Genomic DNA, 24,909 nt, shown 5'->3' on the forward strand with positions numbered 1-24,909 from the left:
TTATCCTCTAATAAATCCTCTCTCCTGAAAACTACCATCCAGACAACAGAGACAGCAGAAAAGGATGCATATAGGTTCTCCAGTTAAAATCAACTTCACTAGCTCAAACACAACTTCACTGGTGATGCAAGCAATGCAAATTTTGGGAACCATAACTCAAATAAATTGGAGAAATGGGTGAGGATGGGCAGTTATCTCTGAAGTTACTAGCAACAACAGCAGGACATCTGTCAGAACTTTTACACAACCACAATTTCAAAATATTAACTTGCAGGTTTAATTACAAAATATTGCATTTAGTATTGCATGATGATGATAAAAAGCTAGAGTGGTTCAAATCTTGAAAATATAAACTCATAGTTCTTGAGCACAGAATCAAGCAGAGTAAAAATCACACTGGAGCTCTAAAAAGAAAAAAAAAAAAAAAAGAATATTATAAGAACCAAAAGGTTTGTAACCAACCCAAGAATTTTTAGACTTTCTGCAAACTTTCTATTCTCAGCAGAAAGATACTGTAGAAAATCTTCAGATGTGGAGAAGTATTTGGAGGTATTTTAAAATATACCTCTGATTGGGCACAATCATACTTCACTGAAAGTGCTGCAAGTTCACTTTGAGCAGTCTCTGCTGCAGCTCGATAGCGGTTCATCTGCTCTCTGGTGACAGGAATATCCAAAAGAAAGTGGTCATAAGGCTCCTGGAGAGACAATGTGAAAACAAAGCCATTAGACATCACATTTTAAAACATTTTTGCTTCCGTGCTTTTTTGTTTCTTTCAACTACTAAAGGGCCTCTGTTCCAAGCATGTTATTTCCAGAGTAACTCACCCTTATTGTAATATAAGGTAAACAATCATTTCTCTATCAGCCACCACTTTCACCTGCAATTTAAGCCATCAGCATCAGTGCTAGAGTATACCAGGAGAGCAACACGCTTGTTGGAGAAAGGCCTTTCTATTCTTTACACAAGTCCACGGTCTCTAACTCTAAAAAGGGGTAGGCTAATGCTAGGTTGCCTTGTGTATCTGTATTTCAATTTAGCATTATGGGGGGAAAAAAAGTAATGAGAGATTAAAAATCTCAACTACAACTAAAAATCACAACTACGGAGTTATTTGACTCTTTTGCATGCTGCTTCTAGTTGGCATTGTTCTTGTCACTCAACATTTCCCACCACACAACAGACTGCTACCAACACGCTGACAAATTGTGAAGGCGTAATTCTGAATCCTCAGTGTTTATGAGGGTATCTTGCAACTTTCAAGACAGAATTTGCAGTTGTATTACATAAAGACAGATTAATCTAACTCATATATCAGAAGGAGGGAGAAAATAAAGGTAGATCATATGAATCTCTATAAAGGGCTAACCTGCTCCCTTGGTACCCTCCTTCCATTAACAGTGGCCATTAGCAGGTTCCCAAGCAGATACAGCACAAGTACATAAGATATTCCCCCTCAGCAATTCCATAGCCTCCAATCATTTTCAGCTCAGGTTACTTTCTGCAGTTTCCATGAACTTAGTCACACTCAAAAGTCCCCTGTCTACAAAACTCTCCAGTCACTCCTCCAACCCATGTCAACTTTCATCCAAAATGTTTTCTTGGCGATGATGTACTAAAGTGTCTCTTATACAAAGAACAACTTTGTTTTTCAGACTGCAGTTATTCTAAATGCCCCCATAATTTTACACTGAAAGAGTAAAAAAAAGAAAAAAAAAAAAAACCACTGGCTATCAATCTTCTCTGTGCCACGTGTGATTCTGCAGCTTTCTATCACATCTCACCTCCGCTGTCTCTGTACCAGGTTGAAGAATCCATGCCTACTCAGGCCTCCATCTCTTTCTCAAAGTCAGTTTTTGGCTTGCCCAGTTATGCTTTTACTTTTAATCAGCCATGGCTAAAAGTCCTTTTGAGTTCTTACTATGAAGTTTGGGCACAATTTCAGCTTTTTGAATGATACTTTCTTGTCCCCAGCAATCACCATTACCGTACTGACTTTCTTTCATCCTTGTTCAAACCCTACTAACAGATGACAAGTACTGGCTTTGTGCTTCCAGCAGTCTCCTTCACACCACTTTCAAGACTACAATTCTTTTAGCCATGCCTTCTAGACTCTTTTCAATACGCTTTCTTATTTTTGTGCATTTCTTCTACAGTAAAGCACGAATGCAGTGGATTTCTTGGCCTTTGTTATTTAAATCTTTCAATATGAAAATTGAGACCTGAGGTCTCGATAGGAGTTCCATTAGACAGAACAGTTTTTCAGTCGGCCACGACTACAAAATGATGTAATTTAACATCTTCAGAATTGAAGTCCGTTTAGGTGATACTGGGAGCACATGTGTTAGAGGACAGAACAAGAGAATTTTATTCCATCAGCTGCCACACAGGTAAACAAAACTGCAATACTAATGCTTTTAGGTATGTGTTACGAAATGCAACTCTCCACCAGCTCATGCCTGCCCTCGAAACTAGGTATTCCAGTGGCAACAGACGAGGTGTTGTCTTCACTCCATGCTGTTCCTGATGGCCAGCAAAGGGGGTGCCAGCCTGCAACACGCTCTTTTCAAGCAACTCGGGGAGGCAGATTTACAGCTAAATTATTTAGGAAAGCCATGCATGATTTTTTAAATGAGCTACAGTGCCATTCTATGTAATTAAGTAGTATTAACTCCATGTAGAAAGAAACAATTTGTATAGGCTTGCCATACTTGAAAACTAAAATTCATTCTCCATAGTACCCTTATTTAGATGCAAAAATTACTCCTGAACAATTATCTGGAACAAAAATATTTTTCTGTAATGAAATATATTTCAGTTCTAAATGGAACATTACCCTCCTGTAACAAGCTGGTAAGTACTGGTAAGATCCATGGATTAAAATGTTTATTTGAATAGAAAAGCATCAAAATTTTCTGTGGCAGGCCACTAAAGAAATAGCACTGATGAACGCTGAGGAGCAATAGAGCAACAGAAAAAAGCCTGTAGGGATTTCATTAGGAGTGTAGCCAAACGCACTGAACGGCAGGTGAAACTGACATAAATGAGATTAAAATCATAAATGATTCATCAGGTGCCTCTGATGTCATTGTTATAGTTTGGTCAGTGCATGGTGGCACACATGTATGCATATACGCACATAAAATGCCTTATTTTTTATTTGAGTGCCAGTCTATAAAAACATCAGGGCTGTAAGGACTAGCACACATCCAATTAAAAAAGAAATTAAACAGTGCCTCTCTTCAGCAGACTGTATAACTGGATGTGTAACCCTTACTGAAACAACTGGGAGCAGAAATAGTTTTCTGCCTTCTCTCACCTTTCGGACATACCTGGGCTTTTAGACTTAAAAAGAAAAACACGTCAAAAGTGAGCAGCACACACCATTAGCTCTTTGCCTGAACTGTTTTCTCACAAATTTGTCGTTTCCATTCTCGTACACTCATCAGTCTCCATGAGCGCAAGACAAACTGAATCACAAGACATCTTAAGGCTGACTGAGCGAAAGACAACTACCTAAGGTCCCAGAAAGAGAACACTTAGCTTTCTGTTCCTTTCCCTGTTTTTTTGTTTGTTTTTTGTTTTTGTTTTGTTTTTTACTCTGTTCCCCTGAAATGAGGGGAAGGAAGGAGGAACAAAAACCTACACAGCAACCTTGGAAGAGTCCAAATAAAGAGCTGAGCTTCCTGATGATCACAGTTGCACAACCTAGATGATCAAAAGGAAATAAGGACGTGGAGAACCAAGTAGCTCCCATGCGTCTTTTAACTGACCAAAACCCATTCTCTGGAACAACATTTTCAGAAAATGCGAGAAGCACACATTCTGCTGACATAAATTTACGAGCTTCCTATGCAGTGTGTAACAGTGTTCATGACTGACTGCTACAAAACACACAAAAAGAGAAGGCCAGATGGCTAATATAAGCAGCAACTGGAACTACCTGAGTAATAGGGCATGTATATAGCTGAAAACTACACACGCTAAAACTGAAAGCATAAAAACTTGCATTTAGAAATCACAGCTTATTAAAACATCACAGAAACCTGCCTACTCAACACTGCACTTTCAACACAGCTTTCTCAATGAGACAAATAAATGAAATGTCCTCCTAATAAAAAAAAATAGCATCATGTTTGCTTTCCTCCAGTCCTCAGGTACAACAGCAGTCTTAAGTGAGAGCTTACACACACCACTGCCAGCAAAAGCTATTTCAGCTTCAGGGTCTCTTATGGGGTTGCAGTGCTGAACCTAAGAACTCCCTGTCAGCAGCTTCCTCTTTTAGAGCACGAAGGGTGTGTCTCAGATGCCTTTCCTTTGGCTACGCGTTGCACGGAGACAGCCATCTGATGGTTTGATAAGAAAGTTCCAAGTTCTTTAAGGTTTCCTTAAGCCAGAAACCATGATGTTAAAGGAGCATCCAGAGTTTACAAGAGGTTAATAGAGACTCTTGCACATATTATTTTGAAGTTAGAGTGTGACATGTAGCCCTTCTACTTCATTCTACATCAGCACTGGTTTCCAGGCTGAGATAAATTAGAAGTTCAGCTCCTATCCAGTCTAAACAGGAAAAAAATGCACAGTTTTCTAAACAGGTGAATATCTAGTAAAATAACCCTCTATCAAGAAACACATACAGAAATCCTTGAGGAATAAGGCAAAACTACTGGTTTGGACTGTGGCAGAAGTTAAATTACTTTGGATTAGTTTTTATAATATTGTCGACTCTTTAATCTTTCTTCAGTTCCCTAGTAGAGACTGGATTATATCCATCAAGTTTAATCACATTCATCTCCTCAAAGACACTCAGCAGTGCTCTTTCTCAGAGGAGTTGCCACTCTCATCAAGCCAGACTGATACACGCAGCACAGCTCACGGTCATGTACAGCAGAGCACAGCCTCTGAGATAAAAGGGCTGCCAATTTTCTCAACACTTTATCATCATTCTAAGGGAGTAAGGCAAGGCATGGGCCGTCTCTTTGCTACTTTGTCTTCTTTTTGCTTTATTCCACTTGTTTCATATTGTACAACCACACGGAATTCTTTGAGGTAGAGAGCTTTGTTTCATCCTGTAGTACAGCACGGCTCCAAAACCACAGCCACTGCTAGCAAATAGTAACACTGTTTACATTATTTATATGTTATTATATTTATATTACGGTATTGATGTACATTTTCTTTTTCTTCCCTAGACAAAGACAACTGCTTCTGACTCTACAGAAAGAGGGAACACATCTTGAAACTGATGAAATAATAAAATTACAGATCACAGCTGAAGAAGGCCCCTGTTCCTCAGCAACAATCAATATAAGAAAGCCCTTTACAGATGGAATTTCTAAAACCTACATTTGTTATACAAAGGTAGACTTTTAAATGGTGAGTATTTTAAAGAGGTAAAGATACACATCCAGAAGGATTTAAAATAAGCCAGGTGCAAAAGTCAACAGGAATTACCATTCACTCATTTATGGTTTTAGTGAGATTTATAGAAGCAGTTCTCAAGTGCTTTAGCAAATATGAAGCTAATCACTGCGACACCACACTAGGAAAGCTGCTATAATTATAACATTTGGGGGAGGAGGGGAGGGAACATACATGTCTTAATATTTAAGTAAATAGCTTTCCACGTTTTGCCAGCAGCTATTCACAAGTCTGGTCATTAGTCATTCATATAACAACTCCATTAACTGGGCATGACTCTACTACAGGAGTAAGATTTACAATGTACATGTGGGGATTTTGTCACTCCCTGGAAAAAATCAGATTTGTAATGTCTCATGAGTACTACATAGTTTATACTGATTACAGTCATGTGAATAAAATGAATAACGTGCTAAAAGAATAAGAGGCAGTACACAGAAGAAACCCTCATATATTATAATTCAATGACCTCTAGAGCAGTCTGGGTTTCACCCATTCACATTATGAAATTTCTCTCTCTTCCCATTTACCAGCAAGAAAATTAAGCTTTCATTTCACTTCCAATGCCAAACAGAAGATAAATCTATATTTACAATATTTAAGAGTAATATTTACTTAAACCTTTGGCTTCGTTAGCAATAGACATTCTTCAGAGGATGAACAACATAAGGTCATCATTGTTATTATGTGGTGTGTTTTTTTTCATTTTTTACCAGATAACTACTTCTACCATTTTAGAATCTGGCCTGTAATTGGCAAACTTCACTTAATTCAGAATTGACAGAACATCAACAATATTCACTAGATTTATACCTTCCCATACACTTCAAAATCCATCAGCTGTTCAAGTCAGCCACTCCCATTCTGCTTTTATCAGCTTTTCCTTTATTAACAATGTCCTTTCCTGCCACACTTCTAATTTCGACCCTGGCAAACACTGCTAACTCTGCCCCCCTCTCCCCCTTTCCCAAAAGATATATACTTTTTTTTAAATCTCTACAAAAATAGAAAGTCCTCAAAAAGTAATCACTGACCACTACACTGAGTGACTGCCGGTACAGTCTTTCCTTGCCTCTTGCCCATAGCAGATGGACACTACTCAGGGCAGGGAAGCACTTAGGCACATATGGATTGGCAGACCAAAAATAAATAATGACTCACGAACCTTTGTTGGCTCCATTCTTCCTTTGTTTCTAAATGGAAAAAAAAAATAGAGGTTGAAAACAGTTGATAATAGTTTGCATTCTGAAAACAAACAAAATCCTGAACCTATTTTTCTTCCTAACGCAACTTTATGCTTACAGGTGTATATATGCATAAAAATTGTTCTAATTTCTGAAAACTCAATGCATTTTCCTAACGCAGCAGCACAGATGATTATTATTTGTTGCAACCAGCATGAAGATGACATCCAATATAAAATACTGAGATGAACGTTTTTTATAGAAAAAATTCTATACAGAATTCATCTCAGAAATCACAGGGAAATTTTAGTCCCAGGACAATGGAGAACAATAGGAAATCATTTTGCATGGGCTCAACAACCAGAAAAGGGAGCTTAAACACCATGTTTTGATTGTAACTATTCTAACTACAGTCAGAAATGTAATATTAAAAGTTTGTTGTCATCTAGAACCTGATTAGCTTAATGTTCTGACAAAACAATCAAAATATGTTCTAACAAGGCCACTTTTAAAACTTTCTTGTATAAATTGATTTTAAAGGAAAGAAATCTACTTCAGCATTCAGGGATCATTCAACTTTTATTGTATTTTGCAAAAGAATCTATCCTAATATATATATAAAAAAAACTTCAAGTTTTAGAATATATAAATTTCATAAAATCTGCACGATAAAAAGCCGATCTTATGTAAATATCTGCAAGTTTCATGAAAATCAGGCAGTGGGCAGTTTTCAGAGACTCAGTAGTGAATGAAGGGAAAGCAGATAGCCCTTGGCCAGTGCAGAATTAGCTTGGCAACAGCAGCTAGCCAGCCAGCACGCACATAGCTTCAGAATAGCCACAGCAGCTAAACACACCCATGCAAGAAAGGTGAGCCACTATTACACAGTAAGTCAGATTTTGTTAAATCAGATGAAAATAGACCACAATGAACCAGTCTCTTAGAGGAAAAAAAAAAAAAAGTTCATAAATTAACCAGCCTGTATGTATGTTTTGGGTAAGCTTAACTTCTTTCTCAGTAATGCTTTGCACAATTTGCCTGCCATCAGAGATCTCAAAATATTTGTATTAATACTGCTTTATGAATATCAACCTTAAAAGTTGCATGTAATATTAAAGATGTTGGGTTGGGTGGCGGGGGAGTTATATGCCTGTGGAGGGTCTTTTTTATGCCTTAGCATAGTTCTGGAAACACACAAAAATAAGTAACACATTCCCAAAAGCCCAAATAATTAGCAAAGAGATTTTCTAAATTCCTTTCAGGAGGGTATTGCTTAGCCCTATCCTCCTCCCTTTGCAGTAATCATTAAAAAGGTATTACTAAAAGATAAAAATCACTGTCTGGTGTTGTTTATCTACTGAAGAGGCTTGATTAATGGGCCCAGATGAAAGTTGCACAACAATCAAAATTTTAATCTTACCCTCTACTACTACAAGCAGCAGTTAAAGCAGTATCATCTTTCATTTTCCTCTCTGTTAGGAAGAGGTGACTTTGCATCTAAATGTAAATAATAAATTTAGTATGACAAAAGACAGCAGTCTTCTCAAGGCAGAGGTAGAAGCATCAATTACTATAAATATTATTTAATGTTTTTTTTTTCCACTTCACCCTTTGGCAGCAGGGCTAAATTAAGGAATTTGGATCCCCCAAAACACTTTATATCATTAATTTTCCAAAATGAATAATGAGGAAGAGCTGATGTGTTTAATGCCAAAAAAATAAAAATGGTAATTGCCAAGACAAGAATTAGGAGTAAAATATAACAAAATTAAGTGCTTATGCGGGCATTTTTGCAGCTTACTTGTTCTATGGTTTTACTTCATTGGTGTTGAATAGCATTATATGACTTTTGTAAGAGATTTGTTTAAAAGAAAGATTTGAAAACAGACTACCACGGAATGCCAACACTCTTGCACTTCTACAACGCCTACTGTGTTTTACCTACAGGCAATACAAGCCAGATATTTGTGATATATTTGAATGTGTGAGTATAAACACAGTTAAGACCGACTTGCTCTAGACTGATTTGCCGTTTCTGGCCACAATTTATAAACACAATTTTCTTAATGTTCTCCTGAGCCTCCGCAGAACTGCTCACAGCCTGATGACTCCAGGTCAGTGGGATGGAGCTGCTATCAGTTCCCTAACTAAGCTGTGCTAACGAAAACTCTGTAATCAGGTAAAAACAAGCATGGTTAATATAATGGCAATCAATCTTGCAACACACAGAACCTCTGTATTTTTTGTTATGTAGCGTAATTACACAACTGGCATTCAACTATGAGGGGCATACCAAGCTGTTCGTGCACTAACGAATAGTTTTCCCTTCAGAAAAAGAAACTGTTACAAATTTTCTGCTCTATCTTCAGCAGAAACGAGCTCGATTCTTCCAAGCATTATCCTTGGGTGTCTCCTCTAAATTCACATCAAAGCCAGCGAACCGGTTTCAAAGCAGTAAGAAAGGCGAAGAAGAAATTCTTAGATAACCATAAATTCCTGCTACATGACAGACCCTCCCTTCTGCAATACTTAACAAGGAGAGATTTTGTCCTTGAGTTTGTACAGATAAGCTCTAACGATCGGCTCAAGCTTACTGAGGTGGGATCGAAGCACACGCCCACCACCAAGTAAAGCTCTGCAGCTGCAGAAATTGTTAAAAAATAATAACAATAAATTTAAAATCGAAAAGATAACTGGTGAGAGCGGTTTCCAGCCAGCCGTACTGTCGGTCGCCCTCCGCAGAAACAGCCAACAGAAAACTCCTGGAGACCGGGAAAGCGTTTTTCCAAAACTGCCCCGAGCACGGCCCGGCCTCGGAGGGCTCAGACGTGCCGGCGGGGCTGCTCCCAGCCCCGGAGCACGGCCCGGCCCTGCCGGCAGCCGGTACCTGGGCAGCCGAGGAGCGGCCGGGGCTGCGCGGGGCCCGGGGCTCCCGGCTGCCGGCCCTCGGGCCGCTCATGGCGGCCGCTGCGCTGGCTCCGTCCCCAAGGCAACGCGGGCGGGCCCGGCTCGTTGGGTATGGAGACAGCGCATACCCTGGGGCCATTCTTATGTAAATGACGCCTCGCCCCTCTTCGGGGGTTAGTTTCCACTGGCCGTGGAGCAGTAGTGAGAACAGCCGGTCAGCAGCACAAACATTAGATCTGAAGATTAAGTTAACGGGAGTGGGTGCATGCGTGTTGACCTTACAGTCACAACCTCTTTTTTCCTGTAAACAGGACAGCAGCAAACTGCGCCACAAAGCCACTTCCACTGAAGCATATAATGTTTGAGGTTGGGAAAGAAGCGGTTGGGATCATCAAGCCCAACCATCCATCTGATCTATTGAGTCCCACCACAAAACCACGTCCCTAGGCACTGCATCCACACATCTCTTAAATACCTTCAGGGATGGCAACTCCCTTGGCAGCCTGTTCCAATGGTTAACCCCCCTTCGTGTGAAGAAATTCTTCCTGATACCCACTCTAAAACTCTCCTCGCACAACTTGAGGCCCTTTTCTCACATGCTATCACTTGCCCCCTGAGAAAAGAGACCAACACCCGCCTCACTACAACTTCCTTTCAGGTGGTTGTAGAGAGCAATGAGGTCTCCCCTGAGCCTCCTCTTCTCCAGACCAAACAACCCCAGTTCCCTCAGCCGCTCCTCACAGGACTTGTGCTTCAGGCCCTTCACCAGCTTCGTAGCCCTTCTCTGGACACATTCCAGGGCCTCCATGTCCTTCTTGTAGTGAGGGGCCCAAAGCTGAACACAGTACTCGAGGTGCAGCCTCACCAGAGCTGAGTACAGGGGGACGATCACCTCCCTGGTCCTGCTGGCTGCACTACTCCTGACACAAGCCAGGATGCCGTTGGCCTTCTTGGCCACCTGGACACATGGTCAGCTGGCTGTTGACCAGCACCCCCAGGTCCTTTTCTGCCAGACAAGAGGGCCAAGCCACATACCCAGAACTGCAGCAACAGCAATTGGTCGCACCACTGGGAGATGGACAACACAAGATGTCCTCTGATTTGGGAAGTGCCTGGAAGTGACCCATCTTTTTGAAGGGATGTTCACAGAAGCTTTTTTCCACTTCAAATACTCCGAACAAGAGCACTTCACAGATACGAGAAAATTACCCTTTTTCTCAAGAAATCAAGGTAGAGGCCCACAGACCAAACGACACCATGCTCTTGCTCAGGCAGAGTTTCCTTCTCTTCTTCAAGAGACTGGGAAATGAGCAGCCCACACAGCATGGGGAGAGCAGGCTGCCTTCATTACAGCAAAAATAACTCCAGCAGACAGGGGAAGCCTCCTTACCTCCCTTCCAAATAAAATAGATAAACATGGAAACAGAGGAATTGCAGCTAACATTAATAAAAGGGAAGGAAAAGAAGAAGGGAAAAAAAGGAAGGAAAAGAAACCTTCAGATGTGCAGGCATATTGGCGCTGTGTATATCACTTACTTTGGAGCTGCTTAATCAGGCCTGTCACAACAATTGCAAGGAACAGTGCCATCTTATGTGATTTCTATACTCAAATCAAAAAGTATGACAGCTTTCCTTCTGTTTCTTTGAATACTGATGTGTTTGTGTTTCCCAGAGAATAAAATTGAGAAACTAGGGTTAGTACTGTTTTTTTTTTATTATTATTTTTGTGTATTAAGAATACACCTGTGAGTGATCAATTCATTATTTAGAGACTGCCACACTCAGGCTGCAAGCTCAATATAAAGGAAAATTGTGCTAAGGACTGTTTGCTGTTACCTAAACATGCATGTCCACACTACCTTTTTTCTCCTCCGCTCTGTGTACCTGATGCAATTGCACTGTTTCTGCCAGTAACAGAGAATCTCCCCACCATCCATGCCTAGGAGTGCCAGTGTAGATACCATATTTTAAAATGCTACATCCCTTGAAGCACAGAGCTAGGCAATGCCATCCCTCAGATGGAATCTGCCATGTGGAGGGAGCAATGTGCACTAAACTGATTAAAGGAGGAAAAAAAAAAGATTAACTGGAACAAAATAAAGCTGGGAATAGAGCAGAGGAAACAGAGCTGAGAGTGGCATGGGGCCGAGCCATGCTGTGGCTCTGTCTGGGCAGCACAGGGTGGAGGGACCCTTAAGCCTCCACCTCAGCAAGCACCTGGGAAAAGCCACAGTGACCATCAGTGGCCAAGATGACAACTGCTCCCTCTGATGTGTTTCACTTCATCCTTACTGTCTCAGTGAAACAGAGAGCAGCTTTTACTAACAGGATGCATGGAAGAGCTCGGCGCAGTGTCAGGTACACACTGCAGCCAGCACAAAGGAGTGGCAGGACCTCACTGTGGTCAGCGACTGCCAGGAAGCACAGCCAGCCGTGGGTCAGTCTCGCCCCGTGCTCCAGCAGTGCAGGACTCACTGTACTGGCTCAAAGGTGCTACGGCCACATGGTGCAAAGTGCTGAGCCCGCAGGAACTCATTCTGCAATTCAAAATATTCGATATTTTTGACAGGTTAAATTTGTACTGATTGTCTTGCATAAACACCAGTATATATCTGGTGTAAGTTTTAACATCTTCTCCTAAATTGAAAATCTCTAGTTCAGCATCTTGACAGTAGCCCAAACTGTCCCACTACCAGGGCAGTGTGAAGACGCATGATTAAATGTCTGTGAAACCTTGTCCTAACACTAAGTACGTGCTTGAGTGCATTTCCCCATCACTAATCCTGCAGCGCCACAGCTGGTTCAAGAGCCAAACTTCAGCTACTTCTATGCCCTTTGTGATACTTATGAAATGTGATACTTATGAAATGTGATACTTATGAAACTGCACCTTAGAGTAGGGCTACAAAATTATTCAGCTTTAAAAAAATAAAAAAAATGCTGAACTGTAGCAAGAGTAACAGGAGGGGCAAGAAAGAGGATGAAAAAAAGCAGAAATTTCATTTAACACTGGAAAAGTGTGGTAATTTGAGGGAGTACAGTACCCACTCTTCAAGACATTCAACCACAAAAGGTATCCTAGTACAGCATGATAACACTTTAAAATGTTTTAGGCTTGTTTGCTAAATACTACAGGTAGAGCTCTCAAAAGGATTCAAATGTTTCTTTAACAGTGAGGACATAAAAACTTAGGAAAGATTAATTCTGAATTTTTAATTAAAAATAATTTCAAGGAATCATTTACATGAATGGAATTCTTCATGTTGTGTTACAGAAATTACAGGGAGAGCCTCAGCCTGAGAAAATAACCATACAGAATCTCTTGAATTCATGTACCTACTAAAGTTGCTCTACTCTCTAAGCAGAAAGTTTTATTAATTCTATTCGCAGATCATCATTTAAAAATACATAACTGATTAAAAGATTGAATCAAAATATTTTAGTTTTGAAAGAAACATTTTTTGATTAATACTGTATAAAAAAAAGTGGTTTTGACCTCAAGCCATTGACATCAATACCACATTGAGAAGGTAACATGACTTGAATACATATACACACTTCAGACACTCATGTAAAGGCAACTATCGCTGAGGTAGAAGAGACTATTATGCTAGCAACATTAAAAAGGAAAATGAAATGTTATTTCCCCAAAAGAGACTCGGGGTAAATTTAGTCTCTAGGACCTAATGGTCTTCAAATTCAGCTAGAATAACTGAAACAGTCACATTTTTACAAATACTGGGCACAAAAGTCATGAGCATGACATGCCAAGGTTCATGCTTGCCTTCCCAAAGGTATCAATTCCAGAAGCGCAGTGTGTCCCAACACCAAGCTGCACTGTCCCCCTCGCCTCACACACACATACCCAAGATCACTAGTATTACATCCTGTGGCACAGAAGTTTTCTTGGAATGCCTGATCTTCAACTTACCTACTTCAAAAAATAATCAAGAAATCAAGACAGGACTTATTTCCATCTCTCTTCTGTCAGTTGACACAGAAGTCACAACTAGTGGCAGACAATGTGATGTAGAGAGCAAATGCTTGAAAGTATGACTTTTATTAAAGGAAGATTACTGCCTCACTGGAGGCAATTTCATAACACATTTACAGACTTTAAGGTGAAAAAGATATAAATACAACTATAAGGAAAAATCAGACTCGTGGGAAAAGGAGACAATATCACAAACTAAGAGGATTATGGGCATATGTCTGTGTGTGTCAATTGTGTCTGATACCAGTTACTATCGGAAATCTGACAGTGGACAAACTTGAAGATTAACTAACCTGATAAAGACTAGTTGTTCCTCTGCCTAAACAAAATGGCAGTGCTTTTTTTGTGAAATACTGAGCTTAACTGTCCTCAGCCCATGTGAACCTGCACAACTCTGCCACACTGATGGAGACATTGTGTGGGATCATTAAACCCTTATCTTAAACCCTTAATCTTAAACCCTATATCTTACCTTAGTCTGCTCAGTTCCAAATCTTTGACATCATTAAAGACTTGGAAGAAATAGGTAGGATCCCAAGGAAGATGAAAAAAATCCTACAAGCATGGAAATGTCTTTTTTTTTTTTTTTTGAAAATTCACATTTCAAAGTTGAAAAAAAATGAAATTCACATTTCAAGCACAAGTTTGAAAGATTATGATCATTTAGTTTACTGAAAAGTAATAAAAGCAGCATACAAACAATGAATGCTTATTTAATTTATACGATCATAATATGACATCTTTCCCAATGGAAGTGGAAGAGATAAAAATAAAAGACCGCAAACTCAAATAAGAATCATAAAATCACTAAGGTTGGAAGAGACCTTAAGATCATCTGGTCCAACCATCCCCCTACCACCAATGCCACCCACTAAACCATGTCCCTAAGCACCAGGTCCAACCTTTCCTTAAACACCCCCAGGGATAGTGACTCCACTACTTCCCTGGGCAACCTATTCCAATGCCTGACATATAAATAAAACCCCTCCTCACAATTTATGTTTGGAATTCAAAACTATAAAGCTGAGCCAGAATTTGGATTAACTTGTATATACATATTTATGACATAAATGTACTCCATTTATTTTCACAACCAAGAAATATAAACTGCCCATGGTGTAGGAAGAACTTCTACACTCTGCTTGCTGCCATATTGTAAAGAAATAAAATAAACATTTTAAACAACAGATTTTCACAGTTTTATTTTTAAACTCCTTAGGTAAGTCAGAGGTGATTTTCAACTTATATTTTTGCCTTAAATGAAAATAATTCTATACTTTTTCTCTGTATTTTAGATAAACAAAAGGCTTCTAAGCAAACAAAACATTTAATGAAAACTAGCAATTCTGTACAAAATTCCACTTTGGAATTCTTATTTTATATACAGTTTAACTTCTTAGAATAAAAACATTTAATGGTCATACACTATGGGCAACAGAGTGAACATTTTCCTATGCTGACAGAGTACTGGAGATAAATATGCTTCACATCAAAGAAGGAATTAAGTAGTTCAACCATGAATGCAAATACACTATGAACTTTAAAAACTATTTCAACAGCAACAGTTAAGGTTTATAGAACATTAGTAGTGCATGTAAAACAAAGTGGCTTTGAAATATTTTAGTTACACTGAGCTAAACACTAAAATATTTCCATTTTTGCTGAGAACATATGGAGCACCTAGTGGTTTGGGAAATGATCCACCAGCTGCACTAGGCTTAGTAAGAAGCTGTCGTGTATTTCAACAGACTCTCAATGCTTCTTAAGGTTTTGAAATTTAAGGTTTTGAAATTGACAAGAATATCAGTATTGTAACAAGGTAAGAACTTTATTGAGACATGGCAGCATTAGGGAAAAATTTGGTACTCTTGCATCTATTTCTTTCAAAACCTCGATAAGCTTTATTGACATTTATATAAAATCCACTTCAGAGGAAAAACACCAGGAACTTCGACCTGAATTACTTTAAGTTGGCTTTTTCACCCATTGAAACAGTATGACGTTTGACTTTTGCACAGAAGTATATCATTTATTTCAATATTCTTAAATCAGTTTCCAGTCATACCATCAGCTTATTTTCTAGATCAGTTTATCACAACTCATCTTACAGCCTCAAATACATACAGAATTATTGTATATATCTTACCTAACAAATTATCATGTATTTTAAGTTTTTATACTGGTTTTCGCTGTGCCAGTGACCCTGCTTTTCCCCTGTTTCATCACAGATGGAACTCATCATTACCTCTCAAGGACTGATTTACAAATACAGTTTCTCAAGAGGTAGAACAAAAAAAATAATATATATATATATATATATATATATATATAAGTCAAAAGACATTGGTCGGTGGTGGTCCTTGGAATTACTGAAAATGCCTTTATTTTTGCTATAAATACTCAAATGGCACATGAAAAGAAAACCTCAAGCATTTGGGTATACAAATCAGTAGCTCCTGAGGTATGTTGTAGAAGCATTTTGGGCAATTAGTTGTAACTGATGTACAGAAGCAACTTTCCTGAACAATCAAGAAAATAATTATGCTATAACATATGCTATTATTATAACATATTCTTTATACTGCCTAATAACAGTATATTCCACCTGAACACAGTAGGCATGTTTCCCTTTCATGAAGCTCCACTTACACAAGTAGTTAAGGCTGAATACCTAGGAAAGCACTTCCTAAATGGATACACTATTTTCAACTAACCTTTAGCTAACCCAAAAGCAGAGCACAGCACCTCAGAGTAACAGTCCTGCTACTACCTTATAGCATTGGAGAACATAACACTGGCATTCCAGCTTCTTTTCTTTACGAGAAATCTGAATTTTACTTTTTGTAAACTTTTTGTAACAGCCAACCAACAAATGGAAACATGTGATGCATATTCCATCCTGTCTGTAAATGACACTTTGCAGTTACAGCTATAGAAGCCAAGCAGTTATGTATCTGGAATTAATGGATGTGCATTCTTGATGTAATTATGTTGTCACACTATTAATTGCAAAACTTTTCTTTGTGAGGGGTAAAAGATGCGCTCACTTAATTGAAAAAAAAATCATTTTGCAGTCTATGTGACATCAAGTACTAATCTAAGAATTACATCTTACAACAATCATGAAAGCAATATCCTACTTCCCCACAAACGTTAATGCAACAGTCTGCAATGAGAAGATTCAGTAAAACTGACAAACTACTGATGCATTTCCTAAATGACTTAGCATTTTGTAGGGCTATTTATCATGACTTTAGAATATTAATTTTCACTGACTTGCACTGAGTTCCCAGAAGGAAGAGCCAGAAAGCAACCTGGGGATAGAGAGACAGATTAACATCCAGTGAAAAATGTGAACAAGTTTCTCACCATCTGTAATGACTGCCTAAGAGGCAAATCTATTCCTCGAGGCATTGCCTCAACAGTGAAACAACCCTTTCTCTTCTTGTTCATTACAACTTTCAAACCTCTCCAGTAGTAAGTGAGCACCTCACAAATAAGCTGTCCTGAGACAATCAGGTTCTTTCTGCTAATTATTTTGCTTCCTTGGACAAGGCAGGGAGTTTTCATTGCACGTATTCCACAACATCCACCTCTCTGCTCTTGACCCAAAGTTGTTGCTTCAGAGTGCATTTGAAACAAGTTAACAGCATTTTCAAAGATGAGAAACTGGGGCTCCACTGCCCAGACTCACCATGTCATTTATGTATTTATCAAAGCACCAAAGCTGGAGCCTCCCTGAGCTCTCTCCAGACAAAGACAGGCCATCTGACCTTTAGCTCTCTTGACTGGATTTCTAACTTACAGTTATTCAAATGCTTCAGGATGAATGTGAATTCATCCTTTAGAAGCAGTAAGCCAAAGATACAAAGGAAATAACCAAGTTCAGGTCCCAAAACTAGAACCCCACCTTCAGTATCATATTGCCACCTGAAATTTCTAGCATGTTAGTTTTTGACTATTGACCTTGCAACTTTAAAATATTAGCATACTTTCAGATGTGAGAAGAAAGAACACCACAAACGCAAATAACCAAAGTCATCAGCAACTGGAGTGCGTTTATCCATTATATTGATCTTTATTATAGGAACACAGTATCTCATAGCACCAGCTGATTCTCTGCATGTCAGAATGAGAAACAAGACATTTCTTGCCAGTGATTTCACTGACCAGAAGGGATTCCAGCTTCATTTTCAAAGGCTAAAATAGCTTTAGACCTACCAAAGCTTACCCTTGTCTTAGGTTAACCATAAGTGCATAAGTCGCTTTTAGTTCACCTTCCACCACAGAGACATTCTGATTCCTTTGTCAGAGCACACGTTTCTTCAGTTCCAGAATGTAGCCAAGTAAGGACACTACAGTGTCCTCCTTTTTGTTGTATAAGATTTCACTGTATCTATAAAATAGAAGGTGAAGTTTCTCTACCTACGGTCTACTCCTGTTCTCTGTAACGTAACAACCTCGGTTACCAGCAGCAAGCCCTGCTCATTTTAGCAGCTCCAGACAGCAGCATAGACAGAAAGACAGACGCTGTGGGAAATTTTGCTATTTTCTAACAAACCTGCAGTTATTACTGCCATCATATCAGCCCTCCAAAAAGGCCCTATTTCAAACAACAAAAATAAGACGATAGAATCTATTTTTAATTTTTCCTTTAGAAACAGATAATGCATTTCCCCTTTCATTTCACTATGAAAAAATCACTAAAATATTCCAAAGTTTCCCCCAACTTCTGAGTGAGGTAAACTGAGACTGGGGTGGAGGAAAAGAAAATGGGACATAACTCTAATTAGCAGCAACCTGTATAGCCCGTGTATTTTTAGCATATGTTGTACTTCTCAGTGCAACTGGGGTTTTATTTCCCCCATAAAAAATGTGGCATCCTTCTTAAAAAAAATACAAAGCACTATATTTGACAATAAAAATGTTCACAATTGAAAGAGGCAGCAATGCTTGAACCACCAACACCGGTGGTAGACAGGCCACCTTCAATTCAAGTTTTTTTAAATCTAAAATCCAGTTAGCAAGGTAACTGTGTTTTGTTGTTGTTTTTGGTATTATTCTTAGATAAATAAAACCTTCCCCACTCTTAAAATGAAACTGTCCTTTTTCCTACTAATCTTCTTACCAGATGGGGTAAATCCCCTCCTACAGGCAAAATGGCTAGCAACATCCACTTCTATTTTAAAAATCAAAATTTAACTTTCAAATTTAAAGTCAACATTTACCAGATATCACCCAAAAACTCATCTCTTAATGTACTGGTAACTATTTTCAAATAAAGACAACCATTTAAAAAACAATGAAAGTACTTTGTCAATTGACACAAGCAGCACATAAAAAACAATTGATGTAAAAAGTAGAAGTAAACTCTTTCAAGCAGTTTTAAAATATGGTCCTGCAATGACCATATTCAAAATAATTCATTTGTGCTCTTGCTAAAACATTAACTTTCATGCAATTCATGGCACATGGAGAACAAAATATCCTGAAGTAAGTAAATACATGCAAAGATACAGTTGAAAAAACTGTTTCCAAAGTAGATTTTTCACTTGGTAGGCATAAACCCTCATACCCAAAGATGAAGAAAAAAATTATGGTCAACCAAATATTCGCCTTAAATATCTTCTGCTGACATTGGACAATAGGAACACAAAATATGTTGAAATGCAGAGTGATTTATGTAAACTGTGACCTTTTACAGAACACCAAAGTCTTTTGTGGAACAACAACAACAAATTGTTTGGAAGAAAAAGTGCAAACAAGAACAAAAAATTGCTGAAGCCAAGCATAGAACAGAGAAAGTTAAACTTTTTAACAGAGTTAAAACTTTGACTAAATCTATCTGCCAGAACATTAGAACTGGAGTCAGAGAGCAGCATCAAACTGAACCACCCCGTATTTCCCACTTATCATCCATTCAGGTTCAGAAGCCTGAATCTCTTCACCTTGTCCAGGTTTCAGGCCAACCTGCGTGTCAGATTTCAGTGTTCTCAAACTACAGAGAGGTGCAGGATGAAACTTGTTCAAGGCCTGATGAAAAGGAACCGTGTGCTCCCATTTTCTATCCCCTGTTAATTTTCTATAGTTTAGATCACCTTTAAAAAGAAGCAAGTTTGACTTCTGTAGATCAGCATACAAATCAGGAGCAACCTCAGCCATACTGGAAAAGTCATGTGGCAAAGTCCAAAACATGTGATCGTGGTAAACCCAAACGCCCTTTTTCAAATTGCCCTCCCAGTTTATCCCACATCTAGACATCCACATATGATTAGCTGCCTGAAGCTGTTTTATAGTCCAGTTAAAATCATTCTTTGTGGTATCTGACACATACCATGGAATACTCTTTCCACGGAAATGGACTTCATCAGCTAGCTTTGATGATAGCAGGAAGTCCGCCAACACAAAATCACTTACAAGTTCAAATCCAGCATTATCCAGGATTATATCAACTCTAACTTTACATTTATCTGTTTTTCTATTTTTGGCATTTATAAGTAGTGACCAAAGTTTTTCCATATCATTCACTAAGATAAAAGGTACCATATCTTCCAGGCACTGTAGAGGACTAGATTTCTGAGAGCTGTCCTCACCAGCTGAAAAAGAAAGGTCACACTTATTGCCCCACAATGACACCTAGAATGAGGAAGAAACAAAAACATTTGGTAAGTTTCATTGTAGCTACATTCTAAGCTTCGCATGTACTTAAAGATTTTTGTTTGTTTCTATTTTAGGGACATGAAGACACGGACTCCACATTTTCCTCCAAGCTTTAACAGAAATCAACTTCTTGTGCAAAAATCTCAACACAGAAAAAAAAAATCTTGGAAGGAACCGAACAAGGCTCTGTATTTATGCAGGTACCAGAAACATGCATCGGAACTGACAAAAATGGAAGAGTCAGATCAATGTAAACACACTGATCAGAAAGCTTTAAAAAATATGTTCTCCACACTATAACTCCAGGAAACAGCAGTGGGAAGACAAAAAAAGGAGTAATAAAATGTGATTGGTTTGTTACATGAAGCCAAGTAAGAACTATAACTAATACCCATTTATAAAAATATCAAGTATTTTAAGTACACTCTAATGAGCTTTTTATAAAGTTTTGTCACATAGTCCATGTGCATTGCTGCCAGTGAACGAACTTACTGTAACCCTGTGATATTCTGTATTCTACCCAAAGGCATTTTTTTCCAAGAATGGTGCAGTTGTAAACTTTTGAACCACTTCTGGCCCAAAGTGACATCTAGCTTATTTCCAAAAGTCTAAAGCTTTTAAAGTGTCAGTAAAATTAACTGTTTTAAAATTCTACAGTTAAACAACAGAAAGGCCCTCTGGAACTCAACATAAAATTTATTTTAGAGATAGTTTTCTGAGGGAGAATAAGCCGGGTTTTCAAATACACAATGAAGACCAGCAGTATAAGGAAAACATCAAACTTAAATATTTCCAGTGCAGTGATACAGTATGGCCGTCAGGATTTCATCACACCCTTACAAGCAAAAAAGCCTTTTTTTTTTTTTTTTTTTTTTAATTTCCCAATGAAATTCAGATTCTTTATACTCTCAAGATTTCATTTGCTACAGAGAGGGGATACTTTAGTCTTGTGTTAAGCACTACTAGTTTACCTGCAGTAACTTAAAAAACTCCTCCTGAAGTTGCTTCTCATCTAGATCTTTGATGTTTTTAAGCAGCTCCTGAAAGTAAGTGCATAAGGCAATAATAGCCCCTTGGGATTCAAAGAAATTTTGAGCCTTTCCTTCTTTAAATACATCGAAGTTGTCGATAGGTGGGCTAAAAGTAAGCAGAGAAAGAATATATTAACATACTGTCCACATTTTCCAAGACAGCACTTGAAACACATGAAAACGCAAGCTCAGAGCTCAGTGGTTTTAGACTGTGTTTTAGACTGGTTAGATTTTCCAGCTTTAACTTGTCACAGTGAATTCTTAGACATCTGAATAAAAGCTTGGTAACGCACCTTACTAAACCAAATAGCATACAGGACACCTTCATATTTTTAGCAATTCTGAGAGCGAATAAGTGTTCAATCCCTATTGTAACAATTTTGAACTCCATTCTTTGTATACAAAGGACTAAAACTACAAAATGCAAGTGAACAAGCATAGTGAATTGCTGGCCTAAATTGCATTTGTGCCTACTGAAGTGTATTTCCCATACCAAAGTCTCTTACAGTGATGCGATGTCATTCTTATGAAAGCTTTTAACTAGGACTTTTGAAAACTAACATGACAAAGACGACAAAATAATTCAGCTCTTGTAATATCTAAGAACTAGAAACTCATTATGTAATAAGAATCGTATTTGCTGTTACAAGTTTTAACAAATGATTGAACCTCTATCCAACCATATGCTTAAGAGCAGCAAAATAATAAAGACTGAGAAATTTAAAGCTTACTAATGAAGAGCATCTGGTTTTTTAGTACAATCCAAAACATCCATGTCATATTTGAAGTTTCTGCTGCAAGAGTTCCAAGGGCCTGATATACCAGCAGAAACAAGGAAACCCATTACTGTGTTTTCGTCTCTGTAATAATACGGACAAGTCCACTGTGCATAACATATCTCATTTTATTTCATTTTAGGCAGCAGCAGGCAATTAAACTGTTCATTCCTACCCCATTACGTTGTACTGGCACCTCTCCACAGTACCAGCACAACAAACTTTTCCTTCAAAGTTATTTTTAACCAGGATCAGCTCCCGAAGTCTGATGCAATGCATGGCCTGCAAACCCTGCTGTAACTAAGATGATGGTGTAGAATGAACGGGTCTGTTGCAGTAAAAACTTCAGATTTCAAGCAGCCAAACAAGTTAGAATGCCCAACATGGTGGTGGCACTCCTATTATGTATTTTAGATGAATGTACGCCTTAAGAGACAACTCTAAACTAACAAACCTTTTAGATACATTAAATCACTTTGAGACCCTGCTCTACATTAGTCTGCAAGGGCAAGCTACACAGTCAAACTTTAGTTTTCATGTAGACTAAGTTGCAGAAATTGAATCATAACAAATAACAATAAACTTCAAAATCTACTCAATGAAAGAAGAATTTTAAATCTGAGCTGCAAAACAAAGGAAAAGGAATATGGAAAAGCTTAATTTATTTTTTTTTTAAATCTTAGTCCCCAGATGTCTTCCTTTCTCCTAAAATTAAAAGGGGGAAGAATAATTTTGCAGAGTAATACACCAAACTATTACTACCTACTTCTGTGCTAATGCTGCATGAATTCGTCGATACATGTAACACTCTACGTATAACCAAGGAGACTGAAACCAGCTTGGTCCTCCATTTCCATTTGATAAATTTCGTTGGTAGTCGAGGTATTGGTTCCACAGCGTGGCATCAGGCAGTTCATCTTCTAAGGGAGTCACTGGTTTGTCTGTTTGCAGTTCATTCCGTAATTTGGAAAGGAAAGATATAGCTCTCTTCTCTGCTTCAACACCCTTCTGAAATAAGTGAAGAACAAAAGTTCCTATTCTGAACATTTAATCCTCTAGAAATGCAGATGTGGTTTTCAGGCATAAATAAGCGATAAGCTTCAACTGCTACATACAAGTTCCCAAAAAATCAGCTTGATTCAACCAAACGCATCTGGGTAAATGATACTCATTTTACGCATATCATCCTAAAGTGAATCACGCATTGGACTTCTTTATAGATTGGACCTTTTGGTCATTAGAGGGCAACAGAAAAGTGAAACTGTCATCTTCAGAAGACGGTAAGTCTATTAGACATAGCATCGTTTAAAAAAATAAAAAGAGAGAGAAAGAAAATGAGACACTTGCAGAACAGAAAGGTTAGAAAAAAGGTAGGACAGGAAGACGAATTATGAAACTAATGAAAAAAGCTACAAGAAAGATGGCCAAGAAGAAGAACAGATAAAAAGAATAAGAAAGCCAAGCAATGAAAGAAACCAGTAAAACACATCATAGAAGGGGTCTCAGCAGTTAGGGAAAAATATTTGGGGCAAAAAGACACCTTACTCTTACCTCACCATGTTCTTCAAAGAATTCATTTTTATGTCTATGCAGAGTATCAATAGTTCTTGTGAGGATCTGGGGCAGTCTGTCTTTAATTGTAAAATACGCAAAGGATCTAAAAAGGAAAGGATCAAAATTTTATTACTGAGCAGAAATGATAAAGTATCTTCTATTTTTAAATAAACGTAAGGTCTTAAAAATGTGTGTGTGCTTTTAAAGCAGTTAACACCAAAAAAAAAAAAAGAACTCAAATTGGTAGGGTTCTTTGGTTGACTTTTGAAGAAAAACATCTTTTCAGGGAAAAAACATTAACTGACTAGCCCTGACAGAGGTAATTCCAGTAGTCGAGTCCAGGCTAAAACACATGATCTGACTGTGGTTAGCCAGATGTAAAGACAAGTAAATTTAAAATTAAGAGCCCAGAGAAACGTGTAAGGTTTAGGTATGCTACATTGCACTGATTTTATAACAACAAATCCACAGTACTTGCTCCCCAACATGTGAATTCATATATAAATAGATTTACAGCTACTTAGATAGATATAAATGAACTTACAGGTGTATATATGTAATTATATAGAGAGAACTATAGAATAACTAAGGTTGGAAAAGACCTCCAAGACCATCTGGTCGAACCATCCCCCTACCACCAATGCCACCCACTAAACCACGTCCAGCCTCTCCTTGAACACCCCCAGGGACCGTGACTCCACCACCTCCCTGGGCAACCCGTCCCAATGCCTGACTGCTCTTTCTGAGAAGAAATGTCTCCTCATTTCCAACCTCAACCTCCCCTGGCACAAACTGAGGCCATTCCCTCTACGTGAAGGGTTTTACGGTGCTTTTGTTTGTTGAGAAGGGCACCGAGAAAGACGTTAACAAGGACCTCCTGCAGAACACCCTTTATTTTAAGGCGTACACGCCGGAGCCGTGACGTTGGGGCTGAGACCCACACAGCAGCCCAGCAGCGACCCCAGGGCACGCCAGGCCGCACCCCGCAGCGGCGGCCCAGCACCGCCATGCACGGCCCGGCACCGCCTCGCCCGCCCCGCAGCGCCGCCTCCCGGCGCCTCAGCGCAAGGCCCCGTCCGGAGCGCTCCGAGGGCCGCCCCCAGCTCCGCCTCGCCCCGCCCGGCGCCATCCCCCGGCCCCGCCGCCCCTTCACCGCCTCTCCCCGGGCCGGGAGCCGCAGCCGAGCCCCGCTCTGACCCCCACCCCCCGCACCCCTCCTCTCACCGCGCCGCGCCCGGACGCACCCCTTGAACCTGCCCGACAGCGGCACCGGTAGGGCCGTTACCGCCGCCATCTTGCCCCGCCCCTCGCTCCCCGCCCCCTCCCGGAAGCCGGGCGCGGCAGCCGGACGTTATTGGCGCGGCGGCGGCGGCCGGCGGCGG

The 24,909-nt window shown here is 39.2% G+C and overlaps 1 protein-coding gene across 14 annotated transcripts in view; it reads right to left on the reverse strand.

Moving 5' to 3' along the window:
* Positions 1-24,909, reverse strand: part of LOC118244146 (coiled-coil domain-containing protein 170-like) — a 61,029-nt gene that overhangs the window by 35,607 nt on the left and 513 nt on the right. For 2 of the 14 annotated variants that reach the window (XM_035538940.2, XM_035538942.2), the window contains exons 1-8: positions 24,772-24,909; positions 23,525-23,630; positions 22,740-22,981; positions 21,138-21,303; positions 20,050-20,142; positions 8,026-8,102; positions 6,587-6,614; positions 566-697 (exon numbers count right to left, since the gene is read on the reverse strand). In XM_035538940.2, the coding sequence (XP_035394833.1) occupies positions 566-697; positions 6,587-6,614; positions 8,026-8,102; positions 20,050-20,142; positions 21,138-21,303; positions 22,740-22,981; positions 23,525-23,630; positions 24,772-24,821 (894 nt within the window). In that variant the 5' untranslated portion in view covers positions 24,822-24,909. Of the gene's footprint in view, positions 1-565; positions 698-6,586; positions 6,615-8,025; positions 8,103-8,898; positions 9,111-9,139; positions 9,589-20,049; positions 20,143-21,137; positions 21,304-22,739; positions 22,982-23,524; positions 23,631-24,434; positions 24,556-24,751 lie in introns of those variants that run through there. The other 12 variants (XM_050709527.1, XM_035538943.2, XM_035538944.2 and 9 more) reach the window with 12 other exon arrangements.

The sequence above is a fragment of the Cygnus atratus genome, chromosome 3 (assembly GCF_013377495.2).
Source record: "Cygnus atratus isolate AKBS03 ecotype Queensland, Australia chromosome 3, CAtr_DNAZoo_HiC_assembly, whole genome shotgun sequence".
NCBI lineage: Eukaryota > Metazoa > Chordata > Aves > Anseriformes > Anatidae > Cygnus > Cygnus atratus.